General features: G+C 55.7%; 7 protein-coding genes across 7 annotated transcripts; 3 read left to right on the top strand and 4 right to left on the bottom strand.

The window, feature by feature from the left end:
• Nucleotides 1-374: 374 nt before the first annotated feature.
• INS49_008153 (uncharacterized protein) lies at nucleotides 375-1,364 on the top strand (the record flags this gene model as incomplete). Its single annotated transcript, XM_043168898.1, has 2 exons — nucleotides 375-1,052; nucleotides 1,137-1,364. The coding sequence occupies 2 exons, from the start codon at nucleotides 375-377 to the stop codon at nucleotides 1,362-1,364; spliced, it is 906 nt and encodes a 301-aa protein (XP_043026578.1).
• An 84-nt stretch (nucleotides 1,365-1,448) lies between these two features.
• Nucleotides 1,449-2,192, bottom strand: INS49_008152 (uncharacterized protein; the record flags this gene model as incomplete). Its single annotated transcript, XM_043168897.1, has 2 exons — nucleotides 1,449-1,616; nucleotides 1,674-2,192. 2 exons carry the CDS (start codon nucleotides 2,190-2,192, stop codon nucleotides 1,449-1,451), a joined length of 687 nt encoding a protein of 228 aa, XP_043026577.1.
• A 2,345-nt stretch (nucleotides 2,193-4,537) lies between these two features.
• On the bottom strand, nucleotides 4,538-5,602 carry INS49_008151 (uncharacterized protein; the record flags this gene model as incomplete). Its single annotated transcript, XM_043168896.1, has 1 exon — nucleotides 4,538-5,602. One exon carries the CDS (start codon nucleotides 5,600-5,602, stop codon nucleotides 4,538-4,540), a length of 1,065 nt encoding a protein of 354 aa, XP_043026576.1.
• Nucleotides 5,603-5,659: 57 nt separating this feature from the next.
• Nucleotides 5,660-6,736, bottom strand: INS49_008150 (uncharacterized protein; the record flags this gene model as incomplete). The annotated part of the gene is made up of 2 exons (XM_043168895.1): nucleotides 5,660-5,987; nucleotides 6,051-6,736. The coding sequence occupies 2 exons, from the start codon at nucleotides 6,734-6,736 to the stop codon at nucleotides 5,660-5,662; spliced, it is 1,014 nt and encodes a 337-aa protein (XP_043026575.1).
• A 3,456-nt stretch (nucleotides 6,737-10,192) lies between these two features.
• Nucleotides 10,193-12,430, top strand: INS49_008149 (uncharacterized protein; the record flags this gene model as incomplete). The annotated part of the gene is made up of 4 exons (XM_043168894.1): nucleotides 10,193-10,235; nucleotides 10,313-10,599; nucleotides 10,910-11,005; nucleotides 11,063-12,430. 4 exons carry the CDS (start codon nucleotides 10,193-10,195, stop codon nucleotides 12,428-12,430), a joined length of 1,794 nt encoding a protein of 597 aa, XP_043026574.1.
• Nucleotides 12,431-15,795: 3,365 nt separating this feature from the next.
• On the top strand, nucleotides 15,796-17,289 carry INS49_008148 (uncharacterized protein; the record flags this gene model as incomplete). Its single annotated transcript, XM_043168893.1, has 1 exon — nucleotides 15,796-17,289. One exon carries the CDS (start codon nucleotides 15,796-15,798, stop codon nucleotides 17,287-17,289), a length of 1,494 nt encoding a protein of 497 aa, XP_043026573.1.
• A 242-nt stretch (nucleotides 17,290-17,531) lies between these two features.
• On the bottom strand, nucleotides 17,532-19,731 carry INS49_008147 (uncharacterized protein; the record flags this gene model as incomplete). Its single annotated transcript, XM_043168892.1, has 4 exons — nucleotides 17,532-17,585; nucleotides 18,004-18,494; nucleotides 18,553-19,440; nucleotides 19,533-19,731. 4 exons carry the CDS (start codon nucleotides 19,729-19,731, stop codon nucleotides 17,532-17,534), a joined length of 1,632 nt encoding a protein of 543 aa, XP_043026572.1.
• Between the last annotated feature and the right edge of the window lie 382 nt (nucleotides 19,732-20,113).

Here is a 20,113-nt window from a genome sequence, read left to right as displayed (position 1 = left end):
ACCCTTCGCGCACCGATACCCGCAGCAGAGAGGCCCAAATCCTGACTCCACCCACCCCCTGAACCCTGAACCAGGAACGCCTTCGAGCCCCAAGGATCATCGGTCCATTCCTGAGCAGCATTCACACTCACGGGTCATCAGCCTCTTCTGAGATCGACATTCAGCCGTCTTGGAGAAAAAGAAAAAAAAAAAAAAAAACATAGTCTAGACTACAAGGTCTACATCGAGCCTGACCGAGGGCATGCTCAAGGTTGCCGCGTCGTAAGCGCCCCTGTTCCCGATTGGTATCTCCGGCGGAACAACCACATCACGCCTCAGCCCACTCGCTCGCCCTTGGCCCAACGCATCCATCCATCCACCCCCTTCCGCCCAGCATGAGCCTCCGCTCCTCGTGGACGGTCCGCCACGCCGCCGGTGAGCCCCTGGCCGTCGTGCGCGTGCGCAGGCTGCAGACGACGGTCGTGGGCCCGCAGGACGCCTGGGGCCGCGGGAGGGCGCTGCAGCCGCTGCTGGTGACGGCCGAGCTGCACTTCTCGCGGCCCTTCGGCGCCGCCGCCGCCGCCGACAACGTCACCAGCGGCGACACGGTGCACTACGGCGAGCTGAGCAAGCTGATCCTGGCCTGCGTCGACCGCTCCAACCAGCACGCCGCCCTCGCAGACGCCAGCATCGACCTGCGCGTCCTGCTCGAGATGATCTGGATCGTCCTCACGGGGCGCAACGTCGACGGCGCCGACGCCGAGCCAGAGGCCGCGCCCCTCCTGGACCGCTCCCGCCTCAGGTTCATCTCCCTGACCGTCTGCCTGCCCAAGGCCTCGCTCCTGGGCGAGGGGGTCAGCCTGACCGCGTCCAACGTCTATGCCCCCTTCACCGTCGGACCCGCCGCCCTGTCCATGTACGGCCTCTGCCTGAAGCTTCACAGGCTCAGGGTGCCCGTCCTGATAGGGGTCAACGACAACGAGAGGAAGGCTAGGCAGTTTGTCGTCGTCGACGTGGAAGTTGATAAGCTTGATTACTACCCGGACATCTATTGCGAGCTGGAGAAGATCGTCGTCCAGGTACCGTGCACCTCTATCTGTCTAATCCTGGACATTCTGTCCTCTTCTGAGTGTCTAATATTCTAACCGTCTTCCCAGGTCCTGGAGAAGTCCTCTTTCGAGACTTTGGAGGCTCTTGGTGCGAATCTGACCAGCACCATCGTGAGAGACTTCAAGCCCAACCCCGACGAGCTCTTCACGGGCGAGGAGGGTTGGCAGGTCAAGGTCAGCATGGAGAAGCCCACCGCTGTTCCCTTTGCCGACTGCCCGGTTGTCGAGGTCCGAGCTTCAGCACCCGTCACCAACGGCACCCGGTCACACCGCTAAGCTGTGGAAGCATACCGGAGCCTTGATGGGGCCAGCCCATAATCCTAGCCAGGCAAAAAAAAAATGCAGAACTCGACGGACGATTCACGTCATCTTCGCCTCGTTGCTCATGGGGTTGCCTTTCTCGCAGCGCGGGACGTCACCGTTTGTGACATGCCGCACAAAATCCGGATCGGGCTGGAACAGCATGACGTGAAAATGCTCCACGGAATGAACAGACTTGAGACTCGGCGGGTTCTTGAACCATATGCACTATTGCTTCAACGTCAGCTTCGACCTGCCTCCTGCCAGGGGCGTACAGTCACTGACCTTGTCCTGTGACACGCCGGGCGAAAAAGTCTTGTTCACAAACGCCTCGATCTCAGCCTCGGTTTCGCGGTCGTCTGGCAGGTCGAACTTCGTCCAAATCACCAGATGAACTATTCGTTTGTTGAGGCCATACGGCCAGTCATTCGTCAAAATCTTGAAGTCCTCCTGGCACTCGAATGGCTTGCTTCCCCGAGGCACAACTGGCTCGCTCCAGCCCAGCCTATGCTTCAGCATGAAGTTCATGACGCTGCCGTGGGCGCGCTTGAGGTCCCAGGTGTACTGGCGGTATCGCCGCAGTTCAGACGGCCACCGTTGGAAATCGGCAAGCCTTCCTGTGCGGATGATGTCTACCACCTGCGGCCATGTCTGCACGCGGTACTCGTCGTCGGGCTTGCCGATGATGCTGATGTCCTTATCGCTGATGTCGCGCAGGAACTCGGGGCATTTTTCTTGGCGGTCTTCTGGTGGGATGTTGACTTGCCAGTAAGGCAGCTCATCGGGGTGTGAGTAGCTGCCCATCGTGGGGTGTGGACTGTGTCTGGAGGGCAACCTTGGAGAAAGCGCCTCTGCAAATAGGGACGGTAATGGGAAGGAGTCAATTCTCAACCTCGTAGGGACACTGCACGTGATAAATTGGCTCGATTGCCCCCTGCAGTGTTTATTCTGCATCAACGTTGCGCGAGGCAGTGGATGGGTCGGTTGACCAAGTGAAGCGAGTATGCGTTCTAAGCCAGGAATGTAGAGTGTCACGCGAAAGGGTGACGGGCTGCTTGGGGGATCCTGCCGCGGAGCAACCTCATTTCCAAACAAAGCGGTCATGTCAAAAGGGGCGCCGGTCCCCCCCCCCCCTAAAACTGCCCGGACACAAAAGAGGCACTTCCCACCTGGGGTCTTGATAGTTGTTCACTTGGGGAAAGTCGAGGAAAAGGGAAATCGAGGGAACACCGAGGGAGGGCCCACGTGGAGAATCGGTGTGGAAGGGACAGCAGGCGGCCAGAGGTTACGGCATGGACAGCAAAGCGTTTTCATCATTGGCCTGCCGATCAATCCAAGGACCCCGACTGCCTGGGGAGACCCAGCCTGGATGGAGCAAGCACCGGCTGGGCTGGCTACCCGTCAGCCAAAGCGTGAAGCTTCACGAACCGCATCGTATAGCGCGGCGCGCAGCTCACACTGGTGTTGAGAGGTCCTCGCACCAACCTGCCCTGGCGTGCAGTAGTAGTTTTGTACCAAGGTACCGGGGTGGGTGGGAAGCACGGTAGTCTGTGGTGGAGGTGGTGGTCGCTACCACTCACCGTCAGCGCCTAAGCATTTTATTAGTGAGTGGGCTTGCGGGAAGTCTCGGCACTGGGTGGAGTGAGTCTTGGCAGGTACAGTGGCCTTGGTGCATCTTATTCAGGCTCATTTATTCCACTTCATCTGTCCCATGTCTCTCATCCCAGTCCATCAATCCCATCTCATCTACCTCATCTATCTCATCTCATTCCAGCAGATCAAATCCCCACCCACCTCATCTCGCCTTAGCTAGCCCTTCTCACCATATATCTCTTTGTGAGCTGTTGAGCTACATGGTTGATCCTTACCTCGGCTCCCTCTGCAAGATAAAAAAAGGCTTTGCTGGACGGCCTGTTTCCGAGTTTGCAATTAGCATCAACAATCGCTCTAGAAACACGTGTAGGGGTTGTAAAGTGTGTCGGGAAATTGCGCTACTGGTCTTTGGGGTGAACCCGGAAGAGTTGGAAGATGAGTGAGAGATGCCGCATCATGTCATGAGTTGAAAATGCTGCACCCGTTCAATGGCAAGTTTTTCTTTGTAAAGCTGCGGGGCGATAGATATAAATCATGCGCCATATACAAGTAGCCAGGATGTTCCAAATCATTTCATGGCAGTATGGATTTCAGACAGTTGTGCGTAAACATCAAATGCTACAATCCCAAGACAGCTTTTAAATTCCGAATTGTTGATACAAGACGTCCTCATTAATTATTGTCTTTTTAAGCAGCACAGCATACCGCTACTACGCCTCTAAGTCGAGGCAGAACGGACCAAATTCTCCGACAGAAGGAGCTTTTGCGCGATGTAGTCGAAAGCACTTCCGATCGACTATGGTGGGTAATGAGCGACTTGCAATTCAAAATATCTCATTTTGAGGGACGCACCCCAGAAGCCACTTTTGTACGATACTCTGCGGCTGATATCATGCCGCAAGTGTCCATGGGTATTTAGTCACGGCGCCGAAATTCGGTCTACAAGTCGCTCTCGCTCGTGTAGTCCGACGCCTCATCAGAGTAGCTGTAATCGGGGCTAGGCGGCGGGTTGCCCACTCGTGCTCCTTGCCAGGGTGCGGAAGAAGGGTTGCACTTTCGGGTCCCGCAAGGCCCTGCGTAGTTTCGCCTTCAGGCCTACAGCCACCTCCTCGACCACACTTTCTTTTGCGAGGCGTGGCATGCGGCATGTCGAGTAGGCCTCGTGTACTCCTGGTACGAGCCGGTCGAGCGTGGCGAGACTGGCTCCAAAGGTGGCCAACGAACGGCGCAGGAAAGATGCGCAAGAGCCACACAAAGGTCGGGAAACACCAAATATCGGCAGTCTCACATTTGGGTTCTCGGTCTTCAGGAATAGTGTTAGCAACAGGACGCAAGTGGTTTTCTGGGATGCCTAGAGGACCTGCGATAACGTACCCGACGATTCACCCAATCCTGACATAGGATCGCCTCACAGTGCGCCCTGCCCCAACCGTGATGTTGGTGCTCTCCGTGGTTGTGCATCTCTTTCGGCCACCACGAGTCGTCTGCTCTTTCTTCGCAGGCGCGGACTAGGCAAATTAACCTTTGCATTGTCTCGCGGTCGTCGCAATCATCAATCAGAGATGCCCAGAGCTGAACTGCACACGACCGGGCATCATTTTCGGACATCTGCGCTGCGGCCTCGTCTTGGACGATGGAGATGTGAAGGGCCTTTCCTCATTGACTGATCTGAAGTTACTCATGGTTTTAGCCATCTGAGCGTGTGTCCGGACCCAATAGTCGATGGAATAACAATCGTCGAAAAGCTCCCGTCCAGCGGGACAGTCTAGGAAAAACACCCGGACTTCATCTTCGCGCAGTTTTCGGAAGGACTCGACATTGCTGTATTGCGTGTCTGCAAAATGGGCTTGCTCGCCGGCATCGATCATATCCGCGGGGTAGTTGTATCGATGGCCATCGTCTGGAGCGCTGCCATGAAGGCATTTGTGTTCCTGGAGTGCGTCACATGCCGACCTGGCCCAGCATGCCACTGTCCATGATGACCGCATCAGCGTGTGCCAAGCCAAACAGATATTGGTCAGTGCCTGGAATGCCCTCAGTCGTAGGGTGTCATAGTCTTGTGGTGCTATGTCTCCCCAGGGGGCGACATTGAGGAGGAATTCGACCCGCGCCATACAGAGTAACAGGGCAGCCCGAGAGGATGTAAACAACCCATGGAGGAACTCCATATATGTTCGCAGTTTTGAAATTGTATCAGAGTCGAATTCGACTGTACCAGACAAAAAAGCTCGAAGGTAACCTCGGGTTTCGTCATCTAGTTGCTGCGACCATTGCTCGACCTGGCGCCCAGTTTGGGACCAAAACTCCCATGAAGTCCGAAGAGCCATGATGAATCCTTGCATTCGTTTCATTGACACCTCACTGGGTATGCTGTTGTACGTGTCGCCCCATGGTGTCTGGATGTCTGCATGGCGGTGCTTCCCCTGACGCAGATCTTCAAGAATTCGCTCACCAAACTCGAGCAACGCCTTGTCGTCAAACTTCCACATCCGGTCCTGCCCAAAAAGCTCGAGCTTGAATACCAGGCAAATTGGGTGCATCCAAACCGTCTCGCGCATAGAGAATTTTCGAACTGCCGATTGGAGGTGTCTGGTCTGCGTCTCCGACCCGAGCCTTGACATGCCGGTGAAGTCGAGAAATCTGAGACGGACTTCTGATTTGAGCGATCCGAGTTGTTCCTATCTCCTCTTCACACTCTCATTGTCCAATGTCGATCGAATGACTGCAATTCGAAATAGTTCGAAACTCGAAGCAAGACAGTAGGTGACTGTTTCGTCATGTGCAAGGTCAAATCCGCCTGGAATCTTCTTCCACTCCGCCCCCTTTCTGTCAAACCGCGCCAGTACTTCAATGTGTTCTTTCAATGGGAGGAGAACCTTCTTATTCCCGTTCCACTGCTGGGTGGTTTGCCTGATTGCGATTTCCAAAGCGTTGCTGGGATCGTACTTCGCGAGGCGATCCACAAGGTCGGGCTTCTCATCTAGCTTCTGCATTTCCTGTAGAAGACTATCCATACTGTCAGCGGACCAAATATATCGCTCTAGATAGAAATGAACATGCTTTACATACCTCGGGACGTCGGTTTCCACAGGGAGATAGATGCCCTCATTCACACCCACGGTGCGCAGTCCCCGTTCGACATCATCTCCATATAGCTGATTTTGAGTGATTGCTGTCAAATTGTTCCTTTGGACCTCGAGGCACAAGGCAAGAGCCTCGCCGGGTCTGCGGCACATCCCCCTTGCCACAGTACTCAGCAGTGTCATCCCCTTGGCTCTGCGACTTGGCTTGGTCTCGTCCCATCCATGCCTTGAGGGCCTTTGGTTGTGGCGCGTGTTTTGCAGAAGACTCAAAGTGTAGGAAGCACCAATGACTGTCCTCTCAGCGTCGAGGGCCACGCCTACGGGACCGAGGGGGCTCTTGGCTTGGGGTTTGTTGTCTTGTGTAGAATGTTCATCGTTCAGTCGAAGGTCCCGCTCATATTCAGTTGGAAATCTTGCAGAGGAAACATGTGTGTTGCTGGGAGGGAGTGAGTTGTTATAGTAGGTGTTATCACCCCGGGAACCATAATCGCTGCTGTGGTTGGATGGCTCACAAGGAGTGCCGATGTACACACCATGGTTCCGGCTGCGATTGTACATCATGGTGTAATATTTGGCATCAAGAATTGCAAACCGGTTGGGCCAGGTGTTCCAGGGTCCAAGACCCTTCATGTCGAGATCCCGACTGGGCTTCTCAGAACTCTTCTGGTCCATCTCGCCGGCTTTGTCTGTGTATGCAATTTTCTCTCGGGGTCTGAAGCTACAGCATGTGTCAGCGATGCTGGCTGCGACGGTATGGGGCTTGTCCACGTACCTGCAATTCACCAAGCCAGCTGGTCGAGCAGGATTGGCCAAGCTTGACGGAGGCCAGCGCTCTTACGTCAAACAGAGCGATTGGTATGAGGCAAGGATAGGCAATTGCGGCTGTACATAGTAGGATGATGAGGTGGTAGGAGTCTGTTGTCAGAGTATCCGTGGGGTGGGTAGCTTGACAACAAGTGAGCTGGCAGTTATCTTGAACCTTGGTCTGCAAAGCTTGCAGGATGGCGGGCTTGAGAGGGCGACCGTTTGAAAGGGGAAAAGTGCAGCTGAGCGTGATGATGGTTGGGGTGTTCGTTGAAAGCGCCACATGCAATTGATTTGGTCTGCAGTCAGGATCCTAACCTAGCAACGTATGGAAGAGAGGCGACAACAGAGCTCACTGTTGATTAGGGGCGCCTTTCGTCACTGTAAGAATCGAGTGATGCCTAGTGGGGGGGGGGGGGGGGGGGGAAAGGAGCCACTAAAGCTGTTTGTAATGGTAGTTTTTCAACGTCAGATGTGTATCGCAGTGAACAGAGCTCTTCCAACTCTGGTGAGTGGCGCACTTACAGCCTGCAGAGCGGCCGAAGCTCAACACCATTCTGCGTTTGCCCCTTGTAGTTCTCACTTTTCTTATCCCATCTCACCAGTCTCATCTCATTCCACCACGTCGAATCTCATTCTATCTCACCCCATCTCACTTTATCAGACCTTGGCTTAGCTCACTCTTCTCACTACATCGGTTCCTAGCCGTGGAGCTATGTGGCAGCCTCTCACTTGAGCTTGTACTGTGGCCTGCACTACAGCGAATGGCCTCTCCCAGGCTTCCTGAGTGGTGCATTGATCCACAGCCTCCAGGCGGCCGAAGCTTGGCGTTATGCGTTTAGTATGTGTCTCATGTCAGAGGCGGTTCCCAACGTGGTACGGTAGCGCTGAGGGCAGAACCCCCCAAACAACCCCCTTCTCCTAGTGAGGGTCAATCTCAGACATACGAGAACGGATGGAGCCCTGTCGGAGCCGGGGCCCAGTTCATGGAGACATTCTAGAAGCTATTGACCGTTGGCAAAGCAGCTCGGATGGCACCCTCGCCTGGACCGGGCCCAGGAACTAGAAGGGGCCCACCGCTGGTGCGTCCGGGAGTTGGACGTCGTTGTCGGCCGCCCCTGCGCAGTGGTCGTGGCCTAGCGAGCATGGCTCCCCACGTGGGGCGTTTTAGGGGCATGAGTTGATCACTGCCACGACCACATACATGCGTGCAGCAATGCAAGGTGGGTATCGACCACGGGCCGCCCGCGGCCGCCTCCGGGAGAACACGAGGGCCTGATGTGCTTTGCTAGCTGCGTGCCAGCAGTCGCTGGAAACAAGAGGGGCTCGAACAACAACAACAGGAACAACCCGGGCCGGGCATGCGAGCCGGATATTGGTGCTGTTGGATTCCACCGTCTGTCTGCAGCGCCCATCAACAAGCCACATTTGCTGGGCATCGATTGGATTCGGATCCGCCAGCTTGGTTGGAGCTTCCCGAGGGGTCCAGCAAACGAGGAGGGGCGCCTAACCCGACCGAGCAGCCGTCACAGCCCCATTTGCAGCGTCCCAAATTTAACGACACCGGACTACTTGCGGGCGTGGCTGTTACCGGGACAGCCAGGGACAGGCTGTCTATTGGCAATGGGTGCTCATTTCCAGGAAACCTGACGGCACCATGATCACTGTGACAACAGCTGCCTTGACTTTTTGTGATTATTACGAGGCCCCTTCGCATGCTGCCCGTCGACAGCTCGAGACGAATGAGTCGCCTAAATTTCCCCTGTCCCACCCAGCCCACCGGCCGGACGCCCTGTCGGGTATCGTGGCCCCTCGACAGGTTCCAAGGTTGTTTTTAGCTCCCGCTGGACGACATGGGGGCTCCCAATCGGGCGACGGTTGAAGCTGCCAGGTGTTGATCAGCGAGGAGTTAGTGGCAGATGTACTCGCCTTCCCGGGTGCTGTGCGCGGAGTCTTGATTTCGGCCAACGTCGTCTTATGTCATTTAGGATTTTGTGGGATCTGCCCTGTCAAAAAAAAAAAACCCAAGTCCGATGATGGGTCACCTCCGCAGAGGATCGATAAGGTCGTCTGGCCACAGGACTGATTTCTCGACTTGTCGCTGCGGACGATCCCTCGTCCCGTAAGATTCTCGCGCACCTCAACCTACCCGACCTGCCTGCTCGCGGGCGGCACTCGCCCCATCGGTGAGCCCGTCTTGGAGGGAGACAGAATGAGCGAAAATTGGCGGATAGCTTCTGGAAGTGTGTGGTCTGGTTGCAGCCAAGTGCCAATGTTGGGAAGATTTAATGACAGCAACGCTAAAAGCTTCGCCATTTTCGCCCCTCAACGATCTTCAATGTCACGTCGTGGGCTCGTGGGGGAAGGCCGATAAGAGTTGAATGGAACGGTGACCTGGCCTGCGCGGGAGAGATCTTCGCATCTTAGGTAGGCCACTACTTGTAAATTCTTGAGATTGGACACACGAGAGGATGGGAAATGTCGCAGAGCCAGGACCAAGGGTGGTTATTTTGGTCAATGATCGGCCTGCTGGATGGGATTTTTGACAGGCATCCCCTCCATAGAGCTCTGCCAAAGCTTGTTTACAAGAGCGAGAATAAGGAGTCTGGGTGGGAGGACGAGAACACCACCCTCCACTACCTCCGATTGGGGGCGTCCCTCCATCCACGAGGTACGGGGTGCACTAACATCATTTGACCGCTCCCCGCCCACAACAGCACAAGGACCAGGACCGGGACAGCAACAGCGTGGCTTGCCCAGCTTGTCCATACCTAGGTACCGACTTGTACTATGTATTGATTGAATTTGAGCAGAGCTGCCTCCTTTCTTTTCCCGCCCCCTGGACCAGAAGCAGCAGAGGACCCACTGGACATTCATCTTTAAAGTTGTCCTTGTCCACATCGTCCACGTCTGCCCGGTTGTTGTTGTCTTCTTCTTTTCCTCCTTGTCCCCGGCCTGCAAGTCTCTTCTTAGAACAGCCAGTCGAGATACCCAGACTCCTCCGAGTGTAGACATGTAAGTCCAACCACCACAATGCACCAAACCACACCTCACTGCAAAGCCACTGCTCCCTTGCCCGTCTCCGTCTGTCTTGCCCTGCTGCTGCCCAGCACATTGTGCCCCACGGTACAGCTGGCATTGTCCTGTGTCCCAGCTTCACAGCTCGGGATTCCTGACTATCTGTCTTGTCCATGTGAAGGGCATATGGCGGGCATCCCCTCCGAGGAACCTTCCATCAGGCCACAGCAGGCAGTCCAAGCTCAGGACTGACCGTCTGTGAGCTCCACGCCCCAGGCGGCAGCATGGCGGCAGCATGGCGGCAGCATGGCGGCAACAGAAAGTATCAGCGGCAATGGCAGCAGTGGCGGTAGCAGTAGCAGGCGTTGCGAAAAGGGGGCAATCTCCAATTACGTCAACCCACGCTAATCATTTCTCCTGCCACAGAGACTTCGAGGGCGATCTTTGGAGCTTCCCCGCCGTCAACTTTCGATATCAACACGACGCTCCCTCCCCAGAACAACAGCCTTGATCTCTCCAATTTCACCTGGTGGTTTCGAGACACCCGCGTTCTTGCTACCTCATCAGACCCAATTTCCCCGCAGAAATCAATCAAGATGGCCTCAGCAATCAAGAGTGCTCTGCCCTCCCACCTCAAGCCTGGCAACGCCACTGGCAACGGTGATGAGACTGAGTTTGCCGGCAAGCACCATGGCAAGACTCGATCGCACATGGTTAGTACTTGCCACGCATCTGAAAATGCCCCTCTCCCTCCCATTCATACCATGGACCATGGCCCAGCCCTCGTTTTGACCCAGCCCTGGCCAAGTACACGTGTTGCGTTGAGACGCAGGCTCGCGAGTGGGCTTGGGCCAAATCCCACCGCCCTTTCAGCCAACAAATACCCCATCCTCGCCCTTCGCCCAGGGCGCTTCACCACATTGAGTCAAACCCATTGACTTTGCCAAAAATTGAGGCAATGCCTAGGCTTCTCTGCATACAAAACCACACAAATGACAGATTTGGCTAACACTCATAATACAGGCTTTCGAGAACACCTCCACCAACATTGCTGCGGCACAGATGCGCAATGCGCTGACCTCCCTCAGCGAGACCGTCAAGGACCCAGAGGAGAAGAAGGTGAGCAGGCGCAACACCCCGCAAGGCAATGACAATTGTGGCTGACCCGTTTTACAGCTGTTCGAGACCGAGATGGACAACTTCTTCTCCCTGTTCCGACGATACCTCAATGACAAGGCCAAGGGCAACTCGGTCGATTGGGACCGCATTGCGCCCCCGGCCGAGGGCCAGGTGGTTGACTACGACGCCCTGGCCAACACCGACTCCGTTGACTTCCTGAACAAGCTTGCTGTCCTGAAGCTGAACGGTGGTCTGGGTACCTCTATGGGTTGCGTTGGCCCCAAGTCCGTCATTGAGGTCCGTGACGGCATGTCCTTCCTGGACCTCTCGGTCCGCCAGGTCGAGTACCTGAACCGAACATACGGCACCAACGTGCCTTTCATCCTGATGAACTCGTTCAACACCAACGACGACACCGCGGCCATCATCAAGAAGTACGAGGGCCACAACGTCGACATCCTCACCTTCAACCAGTCCCGATACCCCAGAATCCACAAGGACTCCCTTCTTCCCGTGCCCAAGAGCTTCGACTCGCCAATTAACGAGTGGTACCCTCCTGGACACGGTGACGTCTTCGAGTCCCTGTACAACTCCGGAATCCTCGACAAGCTTATCGAGCGTGGAATCGAGGTCATCTTCCTGTCCAACGTCGACAACCTGGGCGCTGTCGTCGACCTGCGCATCCTGCAGCACATGTTCGAGAGCAAGTCCGAGTACATCATGGAGTTGACCAACAAGACCAAGGCCGATGTCAAGGGTGGCACCATTATCGACTACGAGGGCTCCGTCCGCCTGCTGGAGATCGCCCAGGTCCCCAAGGAGCACGTCAACGAATTCAAGTCCATCAAGAAGTTCAAGTACTTCAACACCAACAACATCTGGATGAACATCAATGCCATCAAGCGCGTCGTCGAGAACAACGAGCTCGAGATGGAGATCATCCCCAACGGCAAGTCCATCCCCGGCGACAAGAAGGGCGAGAGCGACATCAGCATTGTCCAGCTCGAGACCGCCGTCGGTGCCGCCATCCGCCACTTCAGCAACGCGCACGGTGTCAACGTGCCCCGCCGCCGTTTCCTGCCCGTCAAGACCTGCTCCGACCTGATGCTCGTCAAGTCCGACCTGTACGCCGTTAAGCACGGTCAGCTGCAGATGAGCGCCAGCCGCTTCGGCGACGCGCCCCTGATCAAGCTGGGCTCCGACTTCAAGAAGGTCTCGGACTTCCAGAAGCACATCCCCTCCATCCCCAGGATCATCGAGCTCGACCACCTGACCATCACCGGTGCCGTCAACCTCGGCCGTGGCGTCACGCTCAAGGGCACCGTTATCATCGTTGCCACCGAGGGCAGCACCATCGACATCCCCCCAGGATCCATCCTGGAGAACGTGGTCGTCCAGGGCAGCTTGCGCCTGCTTGAGCATTAAACTAGCTGTTTGTTATGTTTTTCAGGCTGTGTGTCCTGTCGTTCGCATTGTGATGCCTGCTGCATTTGGGCCTTCCTTCTCCTGGCTGGATTTTTCTTCGCAGACGGAAGAAAAGGGATTTCATGGTGCGAGTTGGACATTGGAGTTTCCTGCTGCCCGGCATTATCGTTAAAATAAGTACAAAAGAGCTCCTAATTCAAGAAAGTTAAATAGCCTCGTTGCCAACAGAAATTCAACAAACGTAGACGTGACTTGTTCCTGGCTGGATTGAGAACTCAGAGCAAGGCCTGCCTGAATCATTGTTGCTCACAATTTGTAGAGACATAACATTTGCACAGGCAAAAAGACATTCAAGTTCAGCGGTTTCTTCAAAAGCTTTTCTAGGTTCGAAACTATATGGGTATCTTAGTAGGCAATCTATCTGCCACACGCATTGGTTTAATAATGTTGCCGGAAGCTGACCCTCTTGGCGAGATAAGACACTACAACACATTGTAGCTAAGCGGGGACCGCCTCGAGAGCCGCGTCCAACCCAGTCACCTCCTCTGCCTCACTTTCCTTTCTTCTTCATAGCCTCCGAACAAACTGGGCAGAACCACGTGCCGCCCTGCTGTGGCTCGCTCTTGAGCCCCACGCAGGACCAGTGGAACCACTCGTACGGGCAGTCGTCGTTGTCGCAGGCGATCATGTCCCCGAAACTGACCTTCTGGCAGAGGCAGTACTTCCTATCGTCGCTACCCTCGTCGTCGTCCATATAGATGTCCTCATCCTCACGCTTGGTCCGCGGCGCATGTCCCATGCCCTCCCCTCGGCCACCTGTAGTCCCTTCAGTGCGCGCTGGGGTCCCGCGCCCTCCAGTCCGCGCGTCCGACTCGTCCCCGCTGGCGCCGCTGTCGGCGTCGGAGAGCTCGCTGTCGGCTGTCGAGGAGGGCGAGTTCTTGGCGGTTTTTCTGACGCGCTGCAGGCCGGACTTTGGCCCGCCGGCCGGCGTGCCCTTCTTGCTGCTGCGGCCAACACCCCCTGATGGCGTGCCCTTACGGCCCGGAACGACGCCTCCCTTGAGCATGGTTCGCGGTCCGGCGCTGCCTGCCCTTTGCACGCCTGTGGCTATATGTCCTTTCGGTGTGCCTGGGCCAAGGGACGAGTGCCGCGCCAGGCCGCTCGAAGGATTCGGGAGGCTGCCCAGGCCGCTGTTGACGCGAGGTCCTCTCTGTAGAGAGGTACTTGGGCCGGCCGATCCTTCACGTGCACCGCGCTTCATTATCATAGTGGCTGCTGGAGAGGTGGGTGCGGACGAGGACACGTGTTGGGAAGTCTGAACGCTTCGAACTGAGGTGTTGGTGTTCTTGGGTCCGACAGAACTGGCTGGGTTGGCAAGAGGGCTGAGGGCTGCTGTGACGGGATTCGTTGACGAAGTAGTGATGGTGCGCACAGAGGGGGCCGAGTTGTTAGCGGCGGTTGGTCGAAGTATGGAAGGGAGGCTGTCGGGCTCGGTGAAGCCAGGCTCCTGGCGGTCGTACAGCGTCTTGATCTGCGAGTCGAGCCACTTGAGATGCCTGTCCATTGTGATTTGGAGCCGCTGTGTCATTTTGATCTTCTCGCTCTGGAGCTCCTCCGCCTTCTTGTAATTCTCACGGATGGCCGGCCGGTAGTCCTTCTCCTCCTTAGGATTGGGCTCGGCACTGCCATTCGCCTTGATCCATTTCTGGATCTTCGAGTCCTTGTCGTCAATGATGCGGAGGCATTTTGCTATCTCGACATCCTTGGCGTGGATCTCGTCCTGGATAAACTTGATCTCCTCGGGCAGGTTGGATACGCGGTTTGCCCACTCGTCGAGGATGAGGGCGGGGTCGAGGGCTTCGGTTACAGGCATATTGCCCTTGACGAAGTCGATGGAGAGGTCGTCTCTAGGCATGATGTCAACCGGTGTCGTGTTTGTAGTCAACGATGTCTGTCCTATATTTGTATAGGTGCAGTGTGCTCATGACATGGCGGCGCGATGGGGCCTCGAGGCGAAGACGCGACAGAAGGGCACGACGCGTGGGGGCGGGGGCGGGGGCAGACAGAGATGTGACAGAGATGATGATGACTCGAACCACAGCAGGTCAGGTGAGGCAGAGTGGAGGGGAGGTGATGAAGGGGGGATAAAGTGAAGGATGATAGATGGCTAGTCTTGGTAGGGCGGCAACATATTAGATGGCTGGAGACTGGGACGGAAGGTCCAGCTCACCTCTGGTGGGTTTTGACGTCCAGGTCGGGAGGAAGTGGGAGAAGGAGCGAAGGCGGCCTGCGATATAACGGAAGAGGAAAATAAGTGGTGATGGCGCTGGATCTGGTGGATGGTGAAATTTTTATGGAGAAGGTCAGTCAGAGATCTGGAAGGCCCCTTGCACGTGCACCTTGGCCGGTCCGAGGATCTGCTGCCGTGCTGTGATGGGAGGCCAGGAAGGACTAGGCTCTGGCTGGCTGGCTGGACGGACACACGGGGCGGCGCGGCGGTGACGGTACGGTGCAGGACACTCTGCAGAGCGGTGCGGGACGGCGATATAGTCGTTGAAAAAGAGTCGAGGCGAGATCCAGTTTCCAGGGCAGGCACTGCGTCAGGCGCAGGGTGGAGAAGAGGGCGGTTGATGATGCGTGCACGACACACTCACTGTAGATAGATATGGATGGGGCGGGATGGGATGGCGCCTGCCCGCATGCCTCGTGTCTGCTGTGTCAGCCGAGCCTTAAAGGTCAGGGTGGGAAAAGGAAAAAAGCCAGGCAAGCTCTAACCTCAGCCTTCCGATGAGGCGGGCTCGAAAGGCGAAAGTATCGGTACTGCGGCGAGCGGCAAGAGCGTGCTTCAATCCCAGGTCCCAAGTACTTGCTGCAGGTGCAGGTCAGGTACTATGGCCCCTAGTGCTTTGCCCGTCTTCTTGCTAACTCGATAGGGAACCCATGTGTCTGCGGACCCCCCCCCCCGGCGCCCACCATTCAAGATCCACTTCAAGGCGTCTGTCTGCAAGCGCCTCAAACCCGCTCATGGCCGGCTTCAAACTCGTCTCCTTCCCCAATCTTGGATCTGTCATGTGTCACGCACCCGAATCCTGATCGACCTGAACATCAAAAACACTTCGCGACTGCTCTTGAAGAACTTGACAACACCGGACTTTCTGCGAGTCGACTCTTGAGTCCTGCGCGACTGCTTCCACCACCGCTTGGACTACCTGCTACTTCTCCGGCTCCTCACGCTACTCTCTCATACTCATACTGAAAACTCTGGGTCTTGTGATCCCTCGACTGCGAAACCACGTCCGGGCCCTTTCTGAAGCGCAGGCTCAAGGCATAACGTATTGGCTTCAGTACACATCAGTTGAGGCCCGATGGATGGGAATCCATACGTATGGCGTCCCCCGCGGACAAACTACCTGCCACACAGGAAGACCGACGACCTGGACGAGCGCATAGTACAGGAGTATGTTCCACTGGGCACTGCGACGGATGCCGAGAATGCCCTCTTCTTCACAAAGTGCAAGCGCGCAGCCGAGAAGTACAACATCACCCGGCCCAAGGGCCACACGGTCTCGTTCCACGTGAACCCCGAGATGGAGAAGCACCACTTCGGCCAGACACATCCCATGAAACCATGGCGCTTGACCCTGGCAAAGAGTCTCATCATGTCCTATGGCATGAACTTCGCCATGGACAACTATGTCTCCAGGACGGCCACCTACGAAGAGCTCAACTCTTTCCACTCCGCAGACTACCTCGACTTCCTCGCCACCGTCGCCCCGGAGCCCATACCAAAGGACATCGAGAATCCCGGCACAGAGCTCAAGTTCAACCTGGGAGGTTCAGATTGCCCTCTGTTCGAAGGCTTGTATGACTACTGCTCCATGTCGGCTGGCAGCTCATTAGACGCTGCCCGGAAAATATGCTCCGGGCAGTCAGACATCGCAATCGCGTGGGGCGGAGGCCTTCACCACGCCAAGAAGACCGAGGCATCAGGGTTCTGCTACATCAACGATATTGTCATTGCAATACTGCAGCTCCTGCGGTGCTTCCCCCGGGTTCTTTACATTGACATCGATGTGCATCACGGCGATGGTGTCGAAGAGGCATTCCTGTCCACCGACCGGGTCATGACTGTCTCCTTCCACAAGTATGACCCAACCAACTTCTTCCCCGGGACCGGTGCCCTCACCGACAACGGCCCTCAGAGCGAGCACAACCCCGGCGCGCACCACGCCCTCAACGTCCCCCTCCAGGACGGCGTCACCGACGAGCAATACGGCGCCCTCTTCAGGCAGGTCATCGGTGAGGTCATAGCAAAGTTCCGCCCGTCCGCCATCGCCCTGCAATGCGGTGCCGACTCGCTCGCCGGCGACCGGCTCGGCAAGTTCAACTTGCAGGTCCAGGGCCACGGCCAGTGCGTCGAGTTCTGCAAGCAGCAGAACATCCCCATGATCCTGTTCGGCGGCGGCGGCTACACCCCGCGCAACGTGGCGCGCGCCTGGACGCACGAAACCAGCATCGCCATCGACTCGTCGAGCAAGATCGACTCCACCCTGCCACTGCACGCCCCCTGGCGCGAGCACTTCCGCCAGGACACGCTCTTCCCCACGCTCGAGCAGATCCTCGAGGTTCCTAAGCCGAACAAGAACTCGCCCAAGCGCCTCGAGGAGATCAAAATGCACATCAGCGAGCAGCTGCGCTTCGTCAACGCCGCCCCCAGCGTGCAGATGAGCACGATACCACCCGACCTGGGCTTCATTAGAGACGACGTCGAGGCCAGGATCAAGGAGGAGACTGAGGAGAAGGACGACGAGATCAGGAGGTTACGGGAGGAGGGAGTGGGCGTGCTGATGGAATTTTGAGCGGGTCGCAGGTCTGCTTGTGCAGAAGGCTGGGAACAGGTGGTCTGGGCACCTGCCATGTGTCTGAGACCTATATATTTACAAGAAACTTACCGCTTAAACTGATAATCCAGCCTATCCCCCCAAATGAACAGTGTCGTAATCGGCGATTTAACGAGTCACTGCATATACATTGACGAGAGACGTGGCCATTGTAAATCTTGCACAAGAGCCACACGATCGCAGTCTCTACTGTAATCACTCTATTCCCCCCATCCTACCACACCCTTGAAGGCTACTCTGGTCGTCCTCTTGGTCTGAGACCGGTCAGCAAAAAGTGCAGAGCATGCGTCTGTCAGTGCTGTGAGCCCTCAAACCTCTATCAAGACGTTATGTGGTGCTGAAAGTCATTTGGAGAGAAACGATTACAATTGCTTGATTGGGCCGTTTCTGCAGATCTACCTGGGCGGATATGCTACACATCCTCTTTCAGGCATACAATATTCGTGCTTTCGTAGTCGAGTACACCTCTTCTATTCTTTTTCTGCGCTAATTCAACATTAGGCGGTTCAATCCTTATAGACATTCAACAGTATCGTCGATATTCACAGATGAGGCAAGAGCATTTTCTCATATATATCAGTTGTGCATCCCAACCGCCCTCTCTGCCTCCAACTCAACCATCTTTCTTTTCAAGCCTCTGGACTGGTAGCCCACATACAAGACCATACTGACTCCCACAACAAGCCCTAATGACAACAGTATGAGATTGACGGGTATCGGGTCTCCTCCAAATGTCGAATGGAGCAGATAGTCCAAGCCAGACTGCGAGAAGTTGAACAGACCCGACAAGCAGATGATAGTCCCGTATACGGTACCAAATGTCTTGAACCCAAAGACCTTTGCGCTATAATCTGAGACCGCTGTGTAGTAGAATGGCCTGTAAAGGACGAAGAGGACCACGTTGGCGTACGCAGCCCACAATTCTGGGATTACTCCGAAGACGCCTATAGCAGTTGTTACGGTGACCAGCCAGAAGAGGACTGTGACGGTGGAGAAGTGGTCGAGGAGCAGGCCGATGAATGGGATGGAAAGGATGCCACCAATTGGTAGGGCCAGGTCAAAAAATTCGTTGACCTGAACAGCCCGGTCGTGGGAGTGCAGAAGGGCTTCATACTGTGGCCGGATGGTGGCCACGAAGTAGTTGATTCTTGTCATTTGGATTACTGCAAGGATGGTCAGTGAGGACAGTCCCGTATAATGCGGATTGGGTTCGATACAGACCTGTAAAGGCACATATTAAAATGAACCAAGGAGATCTGATCTGCTGCCATGCGGTATAAGGGTGCATAACGCCCCACACGCCGGAGATGTCGTTCTTCTTCTCTTCCTTTTGCTGCTGTTTGTCCGCCCTCACGGAACCGAGCAGGTCCTCAAGATCCGCCGCGATAGCATCTCTGTGCTCTATTCTTTCCTGCTCCAGAAGCGCCGTGTTCTCGTCCATCTGATCAGCATGCCGAGGCAGAGGCTGATCGACCTGCTCGATCATCTCTCCAATTGTTTTATATGAATGCTTTGGTAGCAATATAAACTGTAACAGAGCAATTATGAGTGGGACAACAAGATACGCCAGGAAGAACTTGTCGTGGCCGAAAGATCCACCTGTTTTCTCAAAGATCACGCGGTACACCAGGAACAGTGCGCTGGAAGCATCAAAGGCACCAGTCAGGAGGGCAAGTATGAGCCCTGAATGCTTCGGGAAAGCATTTGAGAGCTGGAAGGATGAGATATATGTGAAGGGCCCACCGAGGGCCAGAAACAGATAACCGACAAGCAGGCCATCAAATGGCAGGCTCTCCTCGAATGCCATGAATAGGGACCCGGCGGTCAAGAACAGGGCGCCGGACAGGCCACACACACGAGGGCCAAAGTGGTCTAGAATGGTCCCGATCGGAAGAGCAGCAACATTCGTCGACACGGCGGCCACAGTGAACATGAGGTTTAGGCGAATCTCAACACACGTATCAACGTCATCGGGGCTTGCATCAGAGCCACCGGCGCCGCAGACATCCTGATAAGCGCCCTCCTTCTTCAGAACGGGCTTGAGTGCTGCATATCCAAAGACTGTGCCTGCTGCGAAGAGGCAGTAGATGACTGTCGCAAACACCTGTACTGCGTGGTGAGACATGCAAGATTAGTGGCTGGCCCCTGCGCAGAGTTGGGGAAGGAAGGGGTGCGTGCACTCGGGCTGCGCTCCGACTTACAAACTCTCTTCCACTTTGGGACTTCGAATGCACCCACGGACTCAAGGTACCCAGGTTGGCTCGTGGGAGGGTCCCAAGATTCCGGTAGGGGATTGAAACTGAGGCGTCTGTCGCGGCTGCTGGGTGATGGAGATCTCCGGTGCCCCTCGACTGATAAATGGGAGAAGGACTCGAGTGAGGATATGCGGTTCAGGGACATCCTGCGTGTAGCCTGCCCTAAAGCTGCGTGTCGACAGAGGTATACTAAGATTGCAGAAAGGCCCAGGAAGACTCAGGTGGAAGAATAGGAAATAATTGAGAAAGAAAGGAAAATATACACGTCTAAATAGATTTGCATCCGTCTTCTGCGGCTGTTCAGGAAAAAAGGGTGCAGGTGACCGTCCACGACAATGTCCGTTTCCCATCCTGACGACAAGTCACGTAATAGGTGGGGTCCTAGGCCAAGTTTCACCTGCACTGATTGGACAATGGGCCCCATGACTGCTCGCTTGTACTATGAGTCGGGGTGGCTAGTACCAACTGCAGACGTCCGCCTTCTGCTCCAAATGTGAAGCTCCCCAAAAGGTCCGGTGCTGAACAAA

Source organism: Diaporthe citri (assembly GCF_014595645.1).
Source record: "Diaporthe citri strain NFHF-8-4 chromosome Unknown scaffold_3, whole genome shotgun sequence".
Lineage (NCBI taxonomy): Eukaryota > Fungi > Ascomycota > Sordariomycetes > Diaporthales > Diaporthaceae > Diaporthe > Diaporthe citri.
This window is presented reverse-complemented; position numbering and strand designations above follow the sequence as displayed.